The sequence below is a fragment of the Aspergillus aculeatus genome (genome assembly GCF_001890905.1).
Source record: "Aspergillus aculeatus ATCC 16872 unplaced genomic scaffold ASPACscaffold_1, whole genome shotgun sequence".
In the NCBI taxonomy this organism is placed as follows: Eukaryota; Fungi; Ascomycota; class Eurotiomycetes; order Eurotiales; family Aspergillaceae; genus Aspergillus; species Aspergillus aculeatus.
The window spans coordinates 966,780-981,815 of NW_017962976.1; the positions used below are offsets into that span (position 1 = coordinate 966,780).

The 15,036-nt window shown below is 48.5% G+C and overlaps 1 protein-coding gene across 1 annotated transcript; it reads right to left on the reverse strand.

Annotated features, from left to right (window-relative positions):
• Window positions 1-1,099: 1,099 nt before the first annotated feature.
• Window positions 1,100-2,374, reverse strand: brlA (C2H2 type transcription factor BrlA; the record flags this gene model as incomplete). The annotated part of the gene is made up of 1 exon (XM_020202198.1): window positions 1,100-2,374. One exon carries the CDS (start codon window positions 2,372-2,374, stop codon window positions 1,100-1,102), a length of 1,275 nt encoding a protein of 424 aa, XP_020060912.1.
• Between the last annotated feature and the right edge of the window lie 12,662 nt (window positions 2,375-15,036).

Here is a 15,036-nt window from a genome sequence, read left to right on the forward strand (position 1 = left end):
GTTGCTTTGAGTATGAGTATTCGAGTACTCCGTGTACATACGCTCTGGGTTCCAAAGTGGTTGTGTTTGTCTATTTTGAGTCTAGACTGCCTGAGGTATCGGTAAGATAGAACAGATCCATGGGAAGCGGCAGACCTTCCGCCAATAGGGAATCTGCCATTGTGGGTGGAAATACGGGCAAGTGGAGAGACAGGCCCATCATTGAATGTAAACATCTCCACCCTTTTTCAACTAAACAAAATAAATGTTTTGGACATGATACATCCACCCTTTGACCCCCAAGTCTACACAAATCCATCCTTTTTGCTTCCCCTGAACACGACGGGCTGTCATTGTGAGACAGACTTTACCTCGGTCCGATCTTGCTAGCCCCACGCCTGGGCTAAGTTGATGTGTTCCAGCTCATCCAACGGACTCTAAAAAAACCGCGCTGAGCCATCGAATCTCCACTTGACAGTACATTGTATGGGGGGCTCAAAACCCCCAAGAGAGAGGAAGAGAAAAAGTTAAAAGAATTTCAAGATTTGATCCATCATAATACAAGACAAAGGAAAAGGGTACTGCATCAGACCTGACAGAAAAAAAATAGCTCTTTCATTGCTTCCTTCTCTTTCCACTGGCGTTCCATAGTCTTCCTTCGGGCTTCCATCCACAATCCATCGGTTATTAGCTCCTCGAATGGTGTCCAGTAGTCAATAAGATCAATCAGATCAAGCATAGCAGACAAACAGCGATCACTTGAAGTGTACAAAAACTATCCCATGCTTTTGTTTCAGCGTTCAATGCATTATTATTCGATATAGGGATAAGCCTCCTCAGCCTTCCAAAGACACATTTTTGGGCACTGGATGGAGAAATGAAAGAGGGATAGGAAACGAACTTTGAAGAAAAGAAAAAGCATATGCAACATCAAGACCAACAAAGGAAATTATCCGGTGTATATAACCAGGTATGTTTTACAAAAAAACGCCGCGAAGCGCCGACCGGGTCTGCCTGGCCCGGTGTGTCTGTCCCCATCTAAGACCAAAAAGGAGAAATGGCAACCTGTTCGCCAAGGGTATCATGGTTTGGTCCGCCTGTCCTAATCTTCCGCCCGCTTTCAATCGTCCCACTCGACACTCATGTGACGAGTACCGGGCATGGTCTCATCGTGCTTTTGAGAATAAAGCGGTCGCCCATCAGGGGTTAGCTGACCGCGATACTCTGGGTTGTAGTCGGGACTGTTTTCGTCCAAGGTGGCGACGTAGCGGTTGCGGCCGCCTCGCTTGCTGTGGGTCTTCGTATAGTGTGCGTTAAGGTTGTCACTGCGGGAGAATGCGCGATGACACCCAGGGACCCAGCAAACATGGGGCTTCTCCTTGGAGTGGCTCTTCATATGTCTCTTCAGGTGCTCTTGCCTCTTGAAGCGTCCCTTGCACCCGGGCTCTTTGCACTTAAATTGCACCTGCTTGATAATAGATGGTAGGTTCTCCAGGCTCATGCTCTGCTTAGAGGCTTGCTTCCGGGCAGTCTTGCGGGAGGGCTGACGCTGCACTCGAACAAGACCGTCCCTGTAGACGGGTGATTGACTAAAGTCATCCATGTAGTCCATGCTACCGGACAGTCGAGAGATAGGGGTATCCGATCCAGAGCCACTACCCAGTGAGCAGGACCGCACTGGAGTGGCTGGGGTGTGTGTCTTGAAGGTACCGAGTGATGCTGGGAACTCCGAGTACGACGGAGGTGGGGTGACCGGGGCAACTTGGGAGGGCGCAATCGTCTGTGGAGCAATCGATTCTGCGGGCGGGGCCATCCAAGGAATCATATTTCCCATTGACATGGAAGTTGGAATCCGTTCATGTTGATGATGGAAGATGGAGCGCGATAGACAAGGGTTGGTTGCAGATTCTGGGAGATATGGTGCATGGTGCTGGCGATAATTTGGGCGAGCCATTGTAGTGTAGTGGTGCATATGCGGAGGGTACGGGAGCCCGTGTACTCCATGCTCGTATGTCTTGGGGGCTTCCGAAGGGATCCAAAATTGTTCAACATTCTCATCATATCCAGACAAGAAGTCGGTCATCGGCATGCGCTCCTGGGGCTCCATATTGGAGTAAGGCATACCCATCACATCGTTCGACGTCATACTGGCCAAGCGAAATGCACTGCGCATGGGGGTCGACCCGGTGTGCCGCTCGTAGGCCTGACTGGGGAATGATCCCCCCTCGTGCCAGCCAGGGGACTGCAAAGACCCGTGACTATAAACACTGGTAGGCGTGGTCTTTGGTGAATCGAGAGGCGAAAAGCTAGTCATGGAGGGGCACTCGTTCGAGCCCAGGGATGTACAATCAACTTCGACAGTTAGACGATCAGACATGCTACCCTGGGGTCTCATTTCTTCGTTCTCCTCACGGTCTTTGCGAGGCGGGGCAGGAGGAATTTCGAGTTTGGCACCTGTGCGACGTACTGTTTAGTTTTGGTTGGAAGGTCACAAGCTGATGCGGGCAGGTGATTGCAGATGGGAGCTCCACGCAGTTGGGAGAGAACAACAATATAAGGAAGTTGAGGAGTGATGTGTACTGCGTCAGAGGCGGGTATATGACACAACAAGCGCGGGTTGGTTGGGTTATTATTAGTATATTAGGGAATGTGGCAAGGTCCGCTGAGGAAGGTATACAAGTAGTGAACGGCAACGGGGGACCAAGATCGATCAACAAACAATTATCGGCGATCTCAACAAGAGATAGAGAGGGACAGTAAGGATGAGTTTCTTAGAGAGTGATGGAAGTGCTGAGCAGGATGCACAAGCAATAGCAAGAATGAAGGAAGGCCAACCTGGGTTGGGAATAGAGCTGAGAAAGAAAGAGAGGGTGCGAGGTTGGGGAATGGAGGAGGACAGGCGAGGTGAAATAAACAAATCTCCCGGTCATATATTGTGAAGGGAACAGAAAAGCCGACCGCACTTACAGTTAGAAGTCATAGCTTGGCTAGTCCCCAAAGGAGTAGCGAGGGAAAAGACCAGAGTCAAAATCAAGAGGCGCGTCGCGTGCCTTTGGAGAGCCTACGCAAGGCCAGGAATGTAGACTATAGAGTTTCTCTAGTAACCGCGACAAGTCCCTCTGGAAGGGGAGAGAAAAGACGTCTTCGATTGGTAGAAACCCGAGTCTCAAGTCAAACCGTTTCCTAGGAGGCGCGATTGTCTCTGGATTAAAAGACAACGAACAAGGTGGAAGTAGACGCAATAGACGAGAGGAGGGGGATAGACGTGATCACCGCGATGATGACGGATGGGGGTGGATAGAGATCGATAAGTCGCCCTGTAGACGCGGTGTTCTCGATCCTTTGTTCCCACGGCAAGCGGAAGTAAGTGCGAGAGGGATGGGAATAACGGTCGAGTCGTAGAGGATGAAGCCGAAATGGGATGTCTGTGTCTCAGTTGCAGCAGAAGGATGTTGTAGTTATAGGGAAGACAGCACAGTCCAGCAAGGGGATAATGGAGACAATTGATTTGGAGACGCAGGTCAAGTGGAAGGGATGTCTTAGGATTATCGATAGAAGCGTAAATTTGTCTAATATTGCACTTGTGTTCCAAGGTCGAAGGGTTGTGCCTGGCGGAGAGGGGGGGAAGGTGGTGGAGGTTCCTTTGTTGGCAGGGGAAACCGGGGGACGAAAGGACTCAAGTGGGAGGTTAAATCTGTTCTATTATATGGCCGAGTTACTGTATTAGGTGAAGGAGCAGAAGAGAGAACAGCGTGCAAGTGTGAGCTTCTTTCCTGTCGCCCCATCCCTCACTTGGAAGAAAAGAGGGGGGGGGGGGGGTGGGAAAGATGGTTTAGAATTCTTTGGGGGAAGTAAGTAATTGTTTTCCTTTCGAATTTATTTTTATGGCGAGTTTATTTTCTTTTCGGGATTCGCTTTTATTCCCTTTCTCTGAATGATGTTATGATTAAGGTATTCAGTCTAACAGTTTTTTATTTCATTTATTATTTTTCAAACTACTACGTTAAATCCACCCTCGCCTTCTTCATCTTGCTGCCTGATACCTGCTATGTCGAAATCAATCAATCATTCTAGTTTTAGGTTGAATCTACACTCAAGAAACAAAGAAAACACTCAAAGATTAAAACCAATAATCCTATTATGTGCTAATGGATCCGTTTCCTTGGTTTGCTCTTGTAGTGTAATTTGTCCACCTCCACTCCGGAAATCACAATATGATCACAGATCTGGGTGTCTAATTCTGTCCGGTCAAGTGGATCGTCCCATGGCTTGACTGGGTCCGCCTCATGCACCTCGAATCATCACCTCGAGAATGGACAGCAGATCATGATCGTAACAATCTTACTTCAGACTGTATCGGTGACCGTAAATTACCTCTGGCAGATGCAATGCACCCAACTCGGGGTTTTCTTCCCCCTCCTCTCTCTCATCTCCTCGACTGCTGGTAAACCACAGGATGTGGCCGCTGTAATGTAGGCACCTGGGCGAGTGATCAATCAGGAGATGAGAACCAGATTAGAGTCAGCCAAAACAGAGTTCATTGTGAGAAAGTGACAACCAAGCGAAAGAACCAAAACAAGACAAGACTGAGTAGACGATACTAGAAGAGAAGAGCGAAGAAGAAGAATAACAAAAGAAAAGAAAATGGAGGAATGCATGAGGCGCAGATGTGAGAGGGGAAGAACCACTGATGGAATGTTCGAACGTCAGAGGATCACGACCACTAAGGGCAGGTTTAGCTCCTGGGGAGAGCCCTGACTAAGTCGTTAGTGGAAAGGCAATAAGTTAACTAGAAACTAAACTTTAACGCGGATCATGGAATTGGATCATCGTCCGTCAATCTTCCAGATGCTCGGGATCTCCCCCGGGTAGACTAAAAGTTATTCATCCATACCAGCCATACCTTAGGTTGTTTAGTTGGTCCACTACTCGTTACTCCGTAACTACAAATCGAGTACAGCAAGTACTGTACTTCCCCCACCGCTTCAGTTGCTAGGTACTAATTACCTAGTAAATACTAACCATTCCCCACCCCCCGGGCATTTCTTAGTTGGTTACCGAAAAGTAAGTCTACCTGGACAACGACTTTGAACAGCATCCATGATAGATATTCAATTATTACGTGTTTTTCAAATCTTACCTGAATTTTGAAACATTTGTACCACCAGACTCCCCAATCAGCTATGGTAAAGAATACTGGAGGTTTGCTAAAGTCCCTGGAGCCTGGGTCGATCGGCAATTTTGCTGAATCACCATGTGGAGTAGGAGGTTTGCATTTCGGCGTTTCGCACTGGAATCTCTAAGATCGAAATAGTAACTTAGTGTGTTCAAGCATCGATTGAAATTCACGGGGAGAGCACCAATGATAGTCGAAATAATCCTGGTAGGCTGGGACAGGGTAAAATAAGCCCCCTCCGCCGCCGCTTCAGTTATCATCAGTGTTATCTATGTATGCACTGTACATACTGTACAAAGTAGTATGAAACTCCACATCGTGAGCCACGATACTACCGTTCCCCTCCCCATTCTTACATGCTGCCAGTGGACATTCGCTTTACCAGCCATAATAATATTGGCTGCAGTTTCTAGTGCACCGGTCAGGTACGTTCTTGACGCCACAGGTTTCCCAAAGCATCATCGATCGTCTTCTGGTTTCAACGCCACCGTCTAGACCACTGTCAAACCCCTCATCGTCCAAGACTCAGTGAGAGATTATCATACTTTTGTCGGGTGCAAGGCTCTGAGGCACATCAGCAATGAAGGCAGAACGTTTTTTGTTCCCTCCCGGCTTATCCATCCAGGATCCGGCTCCACTCGGTCATATGCATAGTGACCGTATACCAAAGAAGGAAACCCGCATAGCCGGCGGCGTGCTGTCACCATTCATTGAGTGCTAGCAAACTACATCTTGCCTCACTCTTTCCTCGACTTCAGAAGCAAGTTCTGCGAAAAGAGAGAAGGGAGAAGGGAGAAAGGAGGAGGGAGCGCGATTCAAAATTACAATATTGAGCTGAGAAGGGGGAGAATCTGGAGTGAAGAAGAATCAATACCGGACAATTTATTCCCATGCAATCGTCCCCCACACAGCCAGAGGAACCCGAGGAGACCGAATTTCGTCTCGGGAATTCCCACCGTGAGGATCTTATCCTATCCCACAGAAAAGAATAAGCCCATCTGGCTCGGTTGAACCTCATCTAGGTTCTCCGAGGATAGTACTCTCTTTTTTTTTTCGTACAGGACGTTCCCAGCCGCCGGCAGCGGGAGTCTTCCACCACTCACGTTCAGAATCTAGTTCCCAGGCGTTTGCTTATGTTTGGTCTGTGCGGACCCGGCCTGAATTGCATATGGGCCCTAACCCTCCATGAGAAATTTGAAACCATATCATCGTTTCTTTTTTGCCAGCAAGCGCGAGCCAGATTTCGAAGGATCTATCCTACCGACTATACGTACAGTACCATTTTTATTACTGAGCGTGTCCAGATGCTTGCTGTAACCTCATTAGCAAAATCCATTGAACCAAACATAGTAAGGTGAGAAACCCTCCCAAGAGCCGTGCGCGGGGGATGCCCAATGTAGAATGACGGTTGAGCTACTACGAAGTACTAGGACGAGCTTTGGCCTCACTCGAACCATGGTTCATTGCGGACATACCCCCAGGCAATCCCCCCACCTCTCCCGTCCCTTGTCTGTTTAAGATAAGGAGCAACCGACCAAAAGGTACCCACTACTGTGTCTCAAAACGGAACACATCCTCGAATATTTTATGCCGTTTAAGAGAAATCGAGCTCGAGAGCCAGGAAATTTTCAGTAAGCAATGTTAGAGAGAGCGGTATGCTTATGTAACAAATTGCTTGGCTGGAAATGAAAGCCGGGCTGGTGCAGGTTTTGAGGCGGTTAGATTGTTTTTGCAGTCGCGGGATCTGGAGAGTCGGGAAATGGGTGCCTCAGTCTCTCTCCCCCTCTCTCTCCTCTATCTCTCATTCTACCTTTCTTTCTTACCCTCTCTTTTGTACGGAGGTGGAGACTTTAATCACTCACTGACTGGTACGGAGTACTATAGTTAGGGACGGACCAGACAGGGACTAACCCAGTTCAGAGATCGGCTTACCAATTCTCAATGAGGAATGGACCAAGTGGGTGATTGAGTGAGTGAGTGGAGAAGGGGAAGTGCGGCGTGAAGAGCAGCCGACAGGCGCTTTGGCCGGCGATCACTGATCAGACGCACATCATTCTCCCTAAGCCGAACGGGATCGTCCAGTCGCTGGATGCGCAGCCAGACTGAAGTCTGCAGGTTTGAAATTCGGCCATCTTCACCAGCCGACCAGCCGCACCTATCATAAACTTCCCAGCCTTGCCAGATGCCAACAGCCACTCGGACCCTTCGCTCAGGAACGCTCCGACAGAACCTGGCCTACCAGCTTCATCCGCTATGGAATGTGGGGAGGTGAGACGATATCCTTTAAGCCCCAATGAAGGCAGAGAGAGAACAAGAAAAGGTTCCATCTATTCTCAGACATCCACGATATGGGCGACGGTGTCACAACTTCTCGCCTGATACACGATCGTCATACCTCTGGCTTGTCCGACAGGCCAAGTATTGTCCCCGAACCAAAAGACTCGACTCTCGATGCGGTGACGACTACCCTCTCTTTCTCACCTACTGATGATGCATTGCTCGGAGAATCCCACTCTCAACGGTCGCTCTTTCATACTGCAGATGAAATTGGACAAACGGCAATGTCGATTATGAGACGCTAGACGGCTACTGGACGGAATAGTCCCTTCGACAGACATCGAAGAAGGTTATTTCTGGACCCACTTTTTTTTCTTTTTCCTCTTTCCTTTTTCTGTCTTTGCTTTTTTCCTCTCTTTTGTTCTTGACTTCTTTCGGTTTCTGTTGATGATGGGGCGCTGCCAGCGAGATTCCAAGGTTTCTGACCTGTCACGCGTCATTAGTTGCTTCGGTCCTCACAACACCATGCGAAATGAGCTCCAAACTGGACAGATCATTCGTACTGAACACGTTGCTTGCGTCCCCTCAAACTGAGAGTAATTCAGTAAATACTGGGCTGGCTTTTTGTCATACGATCAAGCCTAGCACGCATTGTCCGGTTTACCGCTGAATCAACTGCGAAACCCCTTATTGCTTGTATCCTCCGAACATCGTGGGCTCTCCCTGAAGAATCCTCATCAGAAGATATTCTACTGTCTTGGGTTTCGCTAATCAATCTCACTTTCTTATTAGCTATCAACACGAAAAAAAGGGGGAAACAGAAAAGAAAACCTCTCGCACACTACTCGACTGTCGAAGAATATCGTTCTATCAGGGAATGTAGTTGCCGAAACTCGATACAGGAGGGCTCGAACCTCACTAGACTCATCGCACAATATCACGTTCGATCACTCGAGCAAAAACACATGGACTTGGTTGTAGTCGAGAGTGGGAGTTTTGCGGTGTACATTGCAGGCACCTTATCGATATTAAACCTTGGCCTAGTACCTGCGCTGTTACGACCATCTCACCTGGATTTACGCAAGAGGCTCGAATTATTGTCTCCATCGCTACTGCATAATCCTATCTATTAAAGTTACTTTGAATGTCTGATGTGGGGTTGAGTCTAGGCACATTGTATGAATGACACTGTCAGTGCTCGTAGCGAGATATCCAAGCGCGACAGAAAGCTCACCATCCATATGAATGTCTTCGTCGACGTCGTTGACCTATGTACTCTCCATGTTTGATTGTCCGGTAGACTAGCACTTAGTCCCCCGCTAAAGGGGGGGGTTTGTATCTGGTGCCACTAAGAAACGGGATCTGTGGTTTGACAGCTCCTCTACTTTTACCCCCAATTGCCGGGTTCTGGTCAAACACAAGACTCGAGAGTCTCAGTCCTCTCCCAGACCATTCATACCGCTGGTTTAGAATGGGTAATTTGATCAACTCTCGGTAGTAGAGTCAGATAAACCTTTTGGATAGATAATAATAACATGTATACGGAGTATACGGGGAACAAAATGGAGTAGTAATCCGCCATTGCCTAGTAGCTAATCAATTAATCTACCGGAGATACGGAAAGACTGGCAGAATGGAGAAGGCGGAAAAGGCAACCCAGCCACAGTACATACTACTGCGCCTCGGCAGTTGAGCCACACCTAGTTGGGTCTCCCTTCGTAGTGCTGGTAGTACTCCGTAGGTACTCCGTACAGTACATAGTACATGCATGCAGTACTGTACCGTACCTCTCGGTAAATGGACGGACCCCCTCCCTTTTGTACCTCCCTCCAGGCTTCATTTCCCCGTCTGAGCGACCTGCATCGTCGATCCAGCTCGCATCATTCAAACAGCCAAGAACTGGAAAAGCCACTGCCTCAGCCGCACAAAGGCAATCTCACCAGTCACCTACAGTACGTACTGTATGTACTGAACAGCACGGAGTACTTTGTTATCGATATCGTCCCGTCTTGGAACCGAATTTCGCACATCTCCTTCCAGGGCGATTCTATTGATCGTTTTTGTAAACACACGAGGCTCTCTTTCTTCGAATGCGTGAACCTCCGACCATTCGGTTAATTGATCTCCTTGCTGCCCCTCTGAGTGCCTGTTCGCCCTATTCTCTGACTATTTTCGTTCCTAGAAGAAAATGTCAACAGTGACGTCAGCGAAGCCGGGGTGGCTGTCTTATCGCCAGAACTAGCTGCTATGTACAAACTAGCCTCCACCGCACCCCGGGTCTTCCCTGCTCTAGAGACAAGCTACCTACCTACCCACTGAGCAAGACTTGCTCTATCGAGTCGGATTGCCAAGGAACAACCCTTCTCCGCTTACTGCCGAACTCCTTACAACGGCGCTGGTGCATCAAGTTCCTTGATTCTTCCCGACCGCTTGGGAAATGCATCTGCATGGTCAGCTGATGCTGCCAACAGTTCCAGACTAGTGGCATACGGAAGAATTTGTCTACCGCTCTTTGACCGATTGGCCACCTGCAGAACTAAAGCAGACAAAGGGCTTAAACGCCATTATCGAGGTTAACTTAACGCAAGCGTCTTCAGATTACCTGTCCGCTGCAGTCGCCGTGATACTACTCCGATATCTGAGAAGAATAAGGTGAGCTGTCCTGAAAATCGGTGACCGAAACTGAGAACCCCTGCAGCACGGGCCTGTGTGTTGCAAGGAGTCGGGGTCGGATAATTCAACCGTGCAAGGGTTCCTGCGGTGATTTGATCGATTCGAATCTACTGATACCGCTCCCGCCAGGGCCGTGGTAGATCTTGCTTTTAAATGATCAACATCTTCTTCGTTGAGAACTTGAGCACGGAGTAAGAGCAGCCAATATATTGAACCCTGGTTAAGTCAGCACTCATGGACTACGTTCTTCCGTTCCGAATGCGGAGAAACTGGCTCGACTGGAGACCATTCGAGGAACAGATGCAGAAGAAAAAATATCAACGGCCGACCCCACTGACTGAAATCCTTTAGTTCCGAGAAGACGTTGGAGATCTCCGTCTTGAAACCTTGTGAAGAATCATGATGACTACGCTAGCCCTGGTCTTCTCGAAAATCTCAATCCCCCTTCCCTTCTTCACGCCTGTCGGGGAAATAGGGCAGCACCTTGCGTCTGTTCTTTGCTCTGAGTCCTAACAGGAGGAATGCACTAGCTGGGTGGCTGCCTATGGCACATCTGTGCGACCGTCTGCGTCGATAGCGAACAGAATACGGTCAGCTGTTTCATTTCAGTATCCCTGGCGAGTCGATCCCGATCTCCTCGTTCAGCTTTATCGTTGTTAGCCATGGATCCTCCCGACTCTCGGGCTATCAAGAACATTCATTGCCAATATTATAGCGCAACATGCTTCTGGTGTACTGGTGTTCTACGTCAACAGAACGTCTATGCCTCAAATCCGACCGTGCCTACACTGAAACCCAGCGGATACTGGCAGTGGCATTTGTCTAGAGCTCCGCGATCACGGTGAACCAAGCCATTCCTTAACTCTACTGCGAGTCTCCAGACTTTGACCCATGGCCATGTCGCCGTGACGCCGTGACTGATTCCAGTACTTTCCTTGGACCCGATCCGCGGTTGCGGATGATAGTTATGATCAACGTAGATCGGAACTTAAAATTCACGCAGATGCCCTGAACTGCGTCAGTGATGGGATGTCTCCGTCTTGATGCAGGTACATCGTTGACTTAGTCATGGAAGACAGTTTCTCTTTGGGACCGCTGTTGTCTCTTGGACTACAATTGCTACAACCATGAAGCCACTCGAATAATCAATTGGTTCCTGCCAAACCACCAAGAAGGGAGGGTGGGAGAAGTGCATCAGAAACAAATTGGGTGTGGGAAGGGGGAAATTATTATCACCAATATCAACGAATGAACAGATGCAGGATCACTACCGAAAGTCGCACAATCAGGGTCCATTCGTGCCTTAACTGCTGCGCGACCTCCCGTGCTTCGTTCTATTCCTGATCGATCGAATTAGCTACAAGAAAGGGCCTATCGCCATCATTGGCAGCCATTGCTTCTTGAGGGCGGAGTGGAGTTGGCCTCCAGGGGCGGCGATCCGACCTCTTGAGCACGCCCCTTGCGTCGCAGTTCGTTCGAGTGCGAAAGCCCCCAATCAATGAGCCCACACAAGACTCTCTCGATCCAACCATCGCCTCCCCAATATCGCCATTTTGAGTTGCATTGCATTGCATTGCATTGGCGTTGGGTACCCATTCCTGATCCTGACCTATCGCGGCGTGCAAAGGCTATACCATCTGCGATTTCCGTATCAGCAGCACCAACCCCACGTACTCGTGCACGATACCGCCCATCCTTCCACTTTGGTCCAACGGCGGTGGCTTTCTGGGGAAGATGGGCCCTGCGACGAGGTGGGTGAGACCAGACCCGGGCTTTTCCAGTCATCCATTCTCAACTACGTCATTTTATTGATTCTCCCAGGCGCTGTACTACCGCCGCACTATTGGCTGGAAATCAAGATTCATGGTAAGAACTTCAGTTACTCTTACTCCATGGTTATTGCCTTTGGCATTCAAATACTTGTACTCACTAAGCTAATGAAGTGCCAGGGGAATCCCAAACTGACTTTTGAGGCCCTAAGTTTGTACCTGATCGAACGCCGCCAGAAACTTCTCAACCTCAAGAGTGACAAAGGGAACAAACCCTATAACCTAGAAGAGAGAATGGGGCTGTTAAGATTCAAGGAACCTGAACCTAGTTAGTCAAATCATCCCCGACCACCCACTCTGAGCGCGTACTCCTGCCTAGTCTGTTATTCCTTCTCCGACTCCGACCACACAATTATCCTTCTGACTGGAATGTGCAGCAGACAGTCCACCTGAAACCTAGCCATCCATATCACCCGTCACGGTTCATGCGCGCACATCACCTCCCACCGACCGACTTCTCTTCTCAGCTCAATCAATCTACTGCGAAACAAAAATCCCACCTACATACATAACATACTTACAACAACCCGACCATACCTACCACCTCTCCAAGACCAACAACTTTTCAGTATACTTTGTGCCCCCAAGCCCACCGGCGCACAAACCTTACCCAGACATGGGGATCCTGATTTCCGAACCATCTAGTCCCGCTCATCAGTGCACGGACTTCGAACTTGACGCAGTGGAGATCATTGTAGATCCGTAGATCCCTTTAGGGTCGGAGATCGTCTGGCCCTTTCTCACATTCATTGTATAGTAGGTAAGTCCTGTACATCCCGACCCATACGTGCATGTCCAGGATGGGAACGGTGGGGAGTGCGAAGATTCTAGCGGTCGCAAACGAGACGACTGCCATGAACAACAAGCTTGTTTCCTTGTTTTTGACTTTTCTTGCTTTCTGGAAGCCCAGTCGGTGTGCTGTTCCTGTAGGATTCACTTAGTGTGTACAGTGAATTTTTCTCGCCACGAGCGCAACTGAGTCAGCAGCGTTCGATTTGAACTAAGTGGGGGGTCCCAGCCTGGTTTGCCGTATTTTTTTGTTCTACTTGTTGGGCTTTGCCCCTATCCCATTGGGATCATCGGGATGGTGTGTCACTGCAGTTGGAGCGCAGGTGTAGTCGCTGAGTCTTGGGAAAGATGGTGAGTTTGCTAGAGGTAGGGAAGGACTTGGGAGGTTACTTACTGCTTTCCTGTTGTTTGTTTATTTCGACTTCAATGTCACGGTGTACTGGTTTGGAATAAGGACAACCTGAGGCATTCACTACTATGTAGCCTACCAGAAGTAGATCTTGGCCTGATGGAAGATGGGGCCGGTGGTGATGTACTGTATCGAGACTTCATCGTAGCACTGTACTGTACCTTTTTGCAGGCTCGCATGTTCTTTCCTGGCTTCCCAGGATCTATGTCTGTCATTTGTGGATAACCGGAGTCGTGACAACTACTGAATATAATGCACTTAACACATATAAATATGTATGTATGTGTGTGAGGGTAGATACGTATATATCATTCCCAGGTCCAGTCCAGCACAACTTACCCCTACAAGTACAGTACAATACACCCTAATCTCGGTGGACTTGTTCTTTGTTACCTGAAAGGAGCGTGTACATTCTACTTGCCCAGTTGTTCTAACTGGCTCTCCTGACATGGTTGATACAGATCTGTTTCAATTTGTCGGTGTCGTGGTCGAGGCTTCTCTGGGCTGATGATGCTAATGCCGAAAATATATTTGCCGTTCTCCCGGCAAGAACCCAGCCTCATAGGCTGTTTCGCGGTATGCTTCTCCATCATGAGTAAACTACGCTCGTTCTATGGCGCGAATTCCTTTCCTCTCTTTTGTTTCCTGCGTAGTGACAACTCTTGACTTATGGTACATGGGATATGGTACTCGGTCTCCTGTTTGAAAGTACGCACCGACTGGCTCATCTGTTCATGGGTGATAACATGTGGGGAATGTAGACGGGATCATATGCTGTATATACTGGGGCTTTATGGTGTTATACTGAGACTGGGGTTTGGTGGGTGATTATCGAGAGCCGCGAGTTCGGTGGGAGTTATGTTCTACCCAGAGGACGACTGGTTGATTGGCTTCGAGTCTACTGTGCTGCACCTAATTTTATCTCTCAACCAATATCTAGGTCGCTACCGAGGCCTACCTACTCCTCATCCATACCGGTCTACAAAGAGCCTCGAGGCTAGCAGCCCCGAACTACAGATACAATAGAAGTCCAACTTTCAGACGTATCCGTCATCATTCACTGAAAGAACAATGGTCTCAAGAAGTAAGGGTAGAAGTAGAAGAAGAAGAAGTGAAGATAAAGTAGAACCAACGACCTGTCTCAGCCCCCGACTATCGTCTTCGTCCACTAGACAGACACAGTCCACCATGTTGACAGGTCGAAGGATCGAGATCAAAGCAATGAAGTTGAAAACCAAGATGAAAAACCATAACAAAAACACAAGGGGGACAACCCTGTACAAAAAGTGGTATCAAGTCTGTAAAGTAGGATTACCCTGTTCCCCAACGAAGAAGTGACAAACAGAGAAAGAAAAAAAAGTCGACCACGAGATGAGAAAGAAAAATCGCGATAGTCAATGCCCCGCCCTCCTCCTTCCCAGAGTTAGTACATAGTAGTCGCCAAGCACAAAACCAGATAACAAGAAGCAACAAAGCAAGAGGAGAAGTAACAAAAAAGACGCAGGGTAGTGATGGAAATCATGATTCAAAAAGGAAATAAAACGCCAACCAATCTCTTTTTACCGTGAGTTCCCAATGTCGTATGCACAAGTCTCTCAATGGAGTTAGGTGTGTAAGTAAGGTGAGAAGATGATGGGGTATGAAGGTGATGAAGAGTAGAAGTATGATGAATCTGAACTCGAAGACCTCGACGTGGGAGTGGTTGTGATGTGGTGAGGGAAATTGTGGGGTTCGCAGATAGATATCGGTATCGTCCAGATGTCCATTCATTGCGAGGTCTGAGAGTTAAAAAGTAGAATGGGGGTGAAAAAAGAGTTCCGAGGATAAGTGCTGTACACTTATTCGCTCGTAAAGAAGAAATAAGAACTGAAACAAGTACAGAGTTGCGCTCCAAGGGGCCGCAA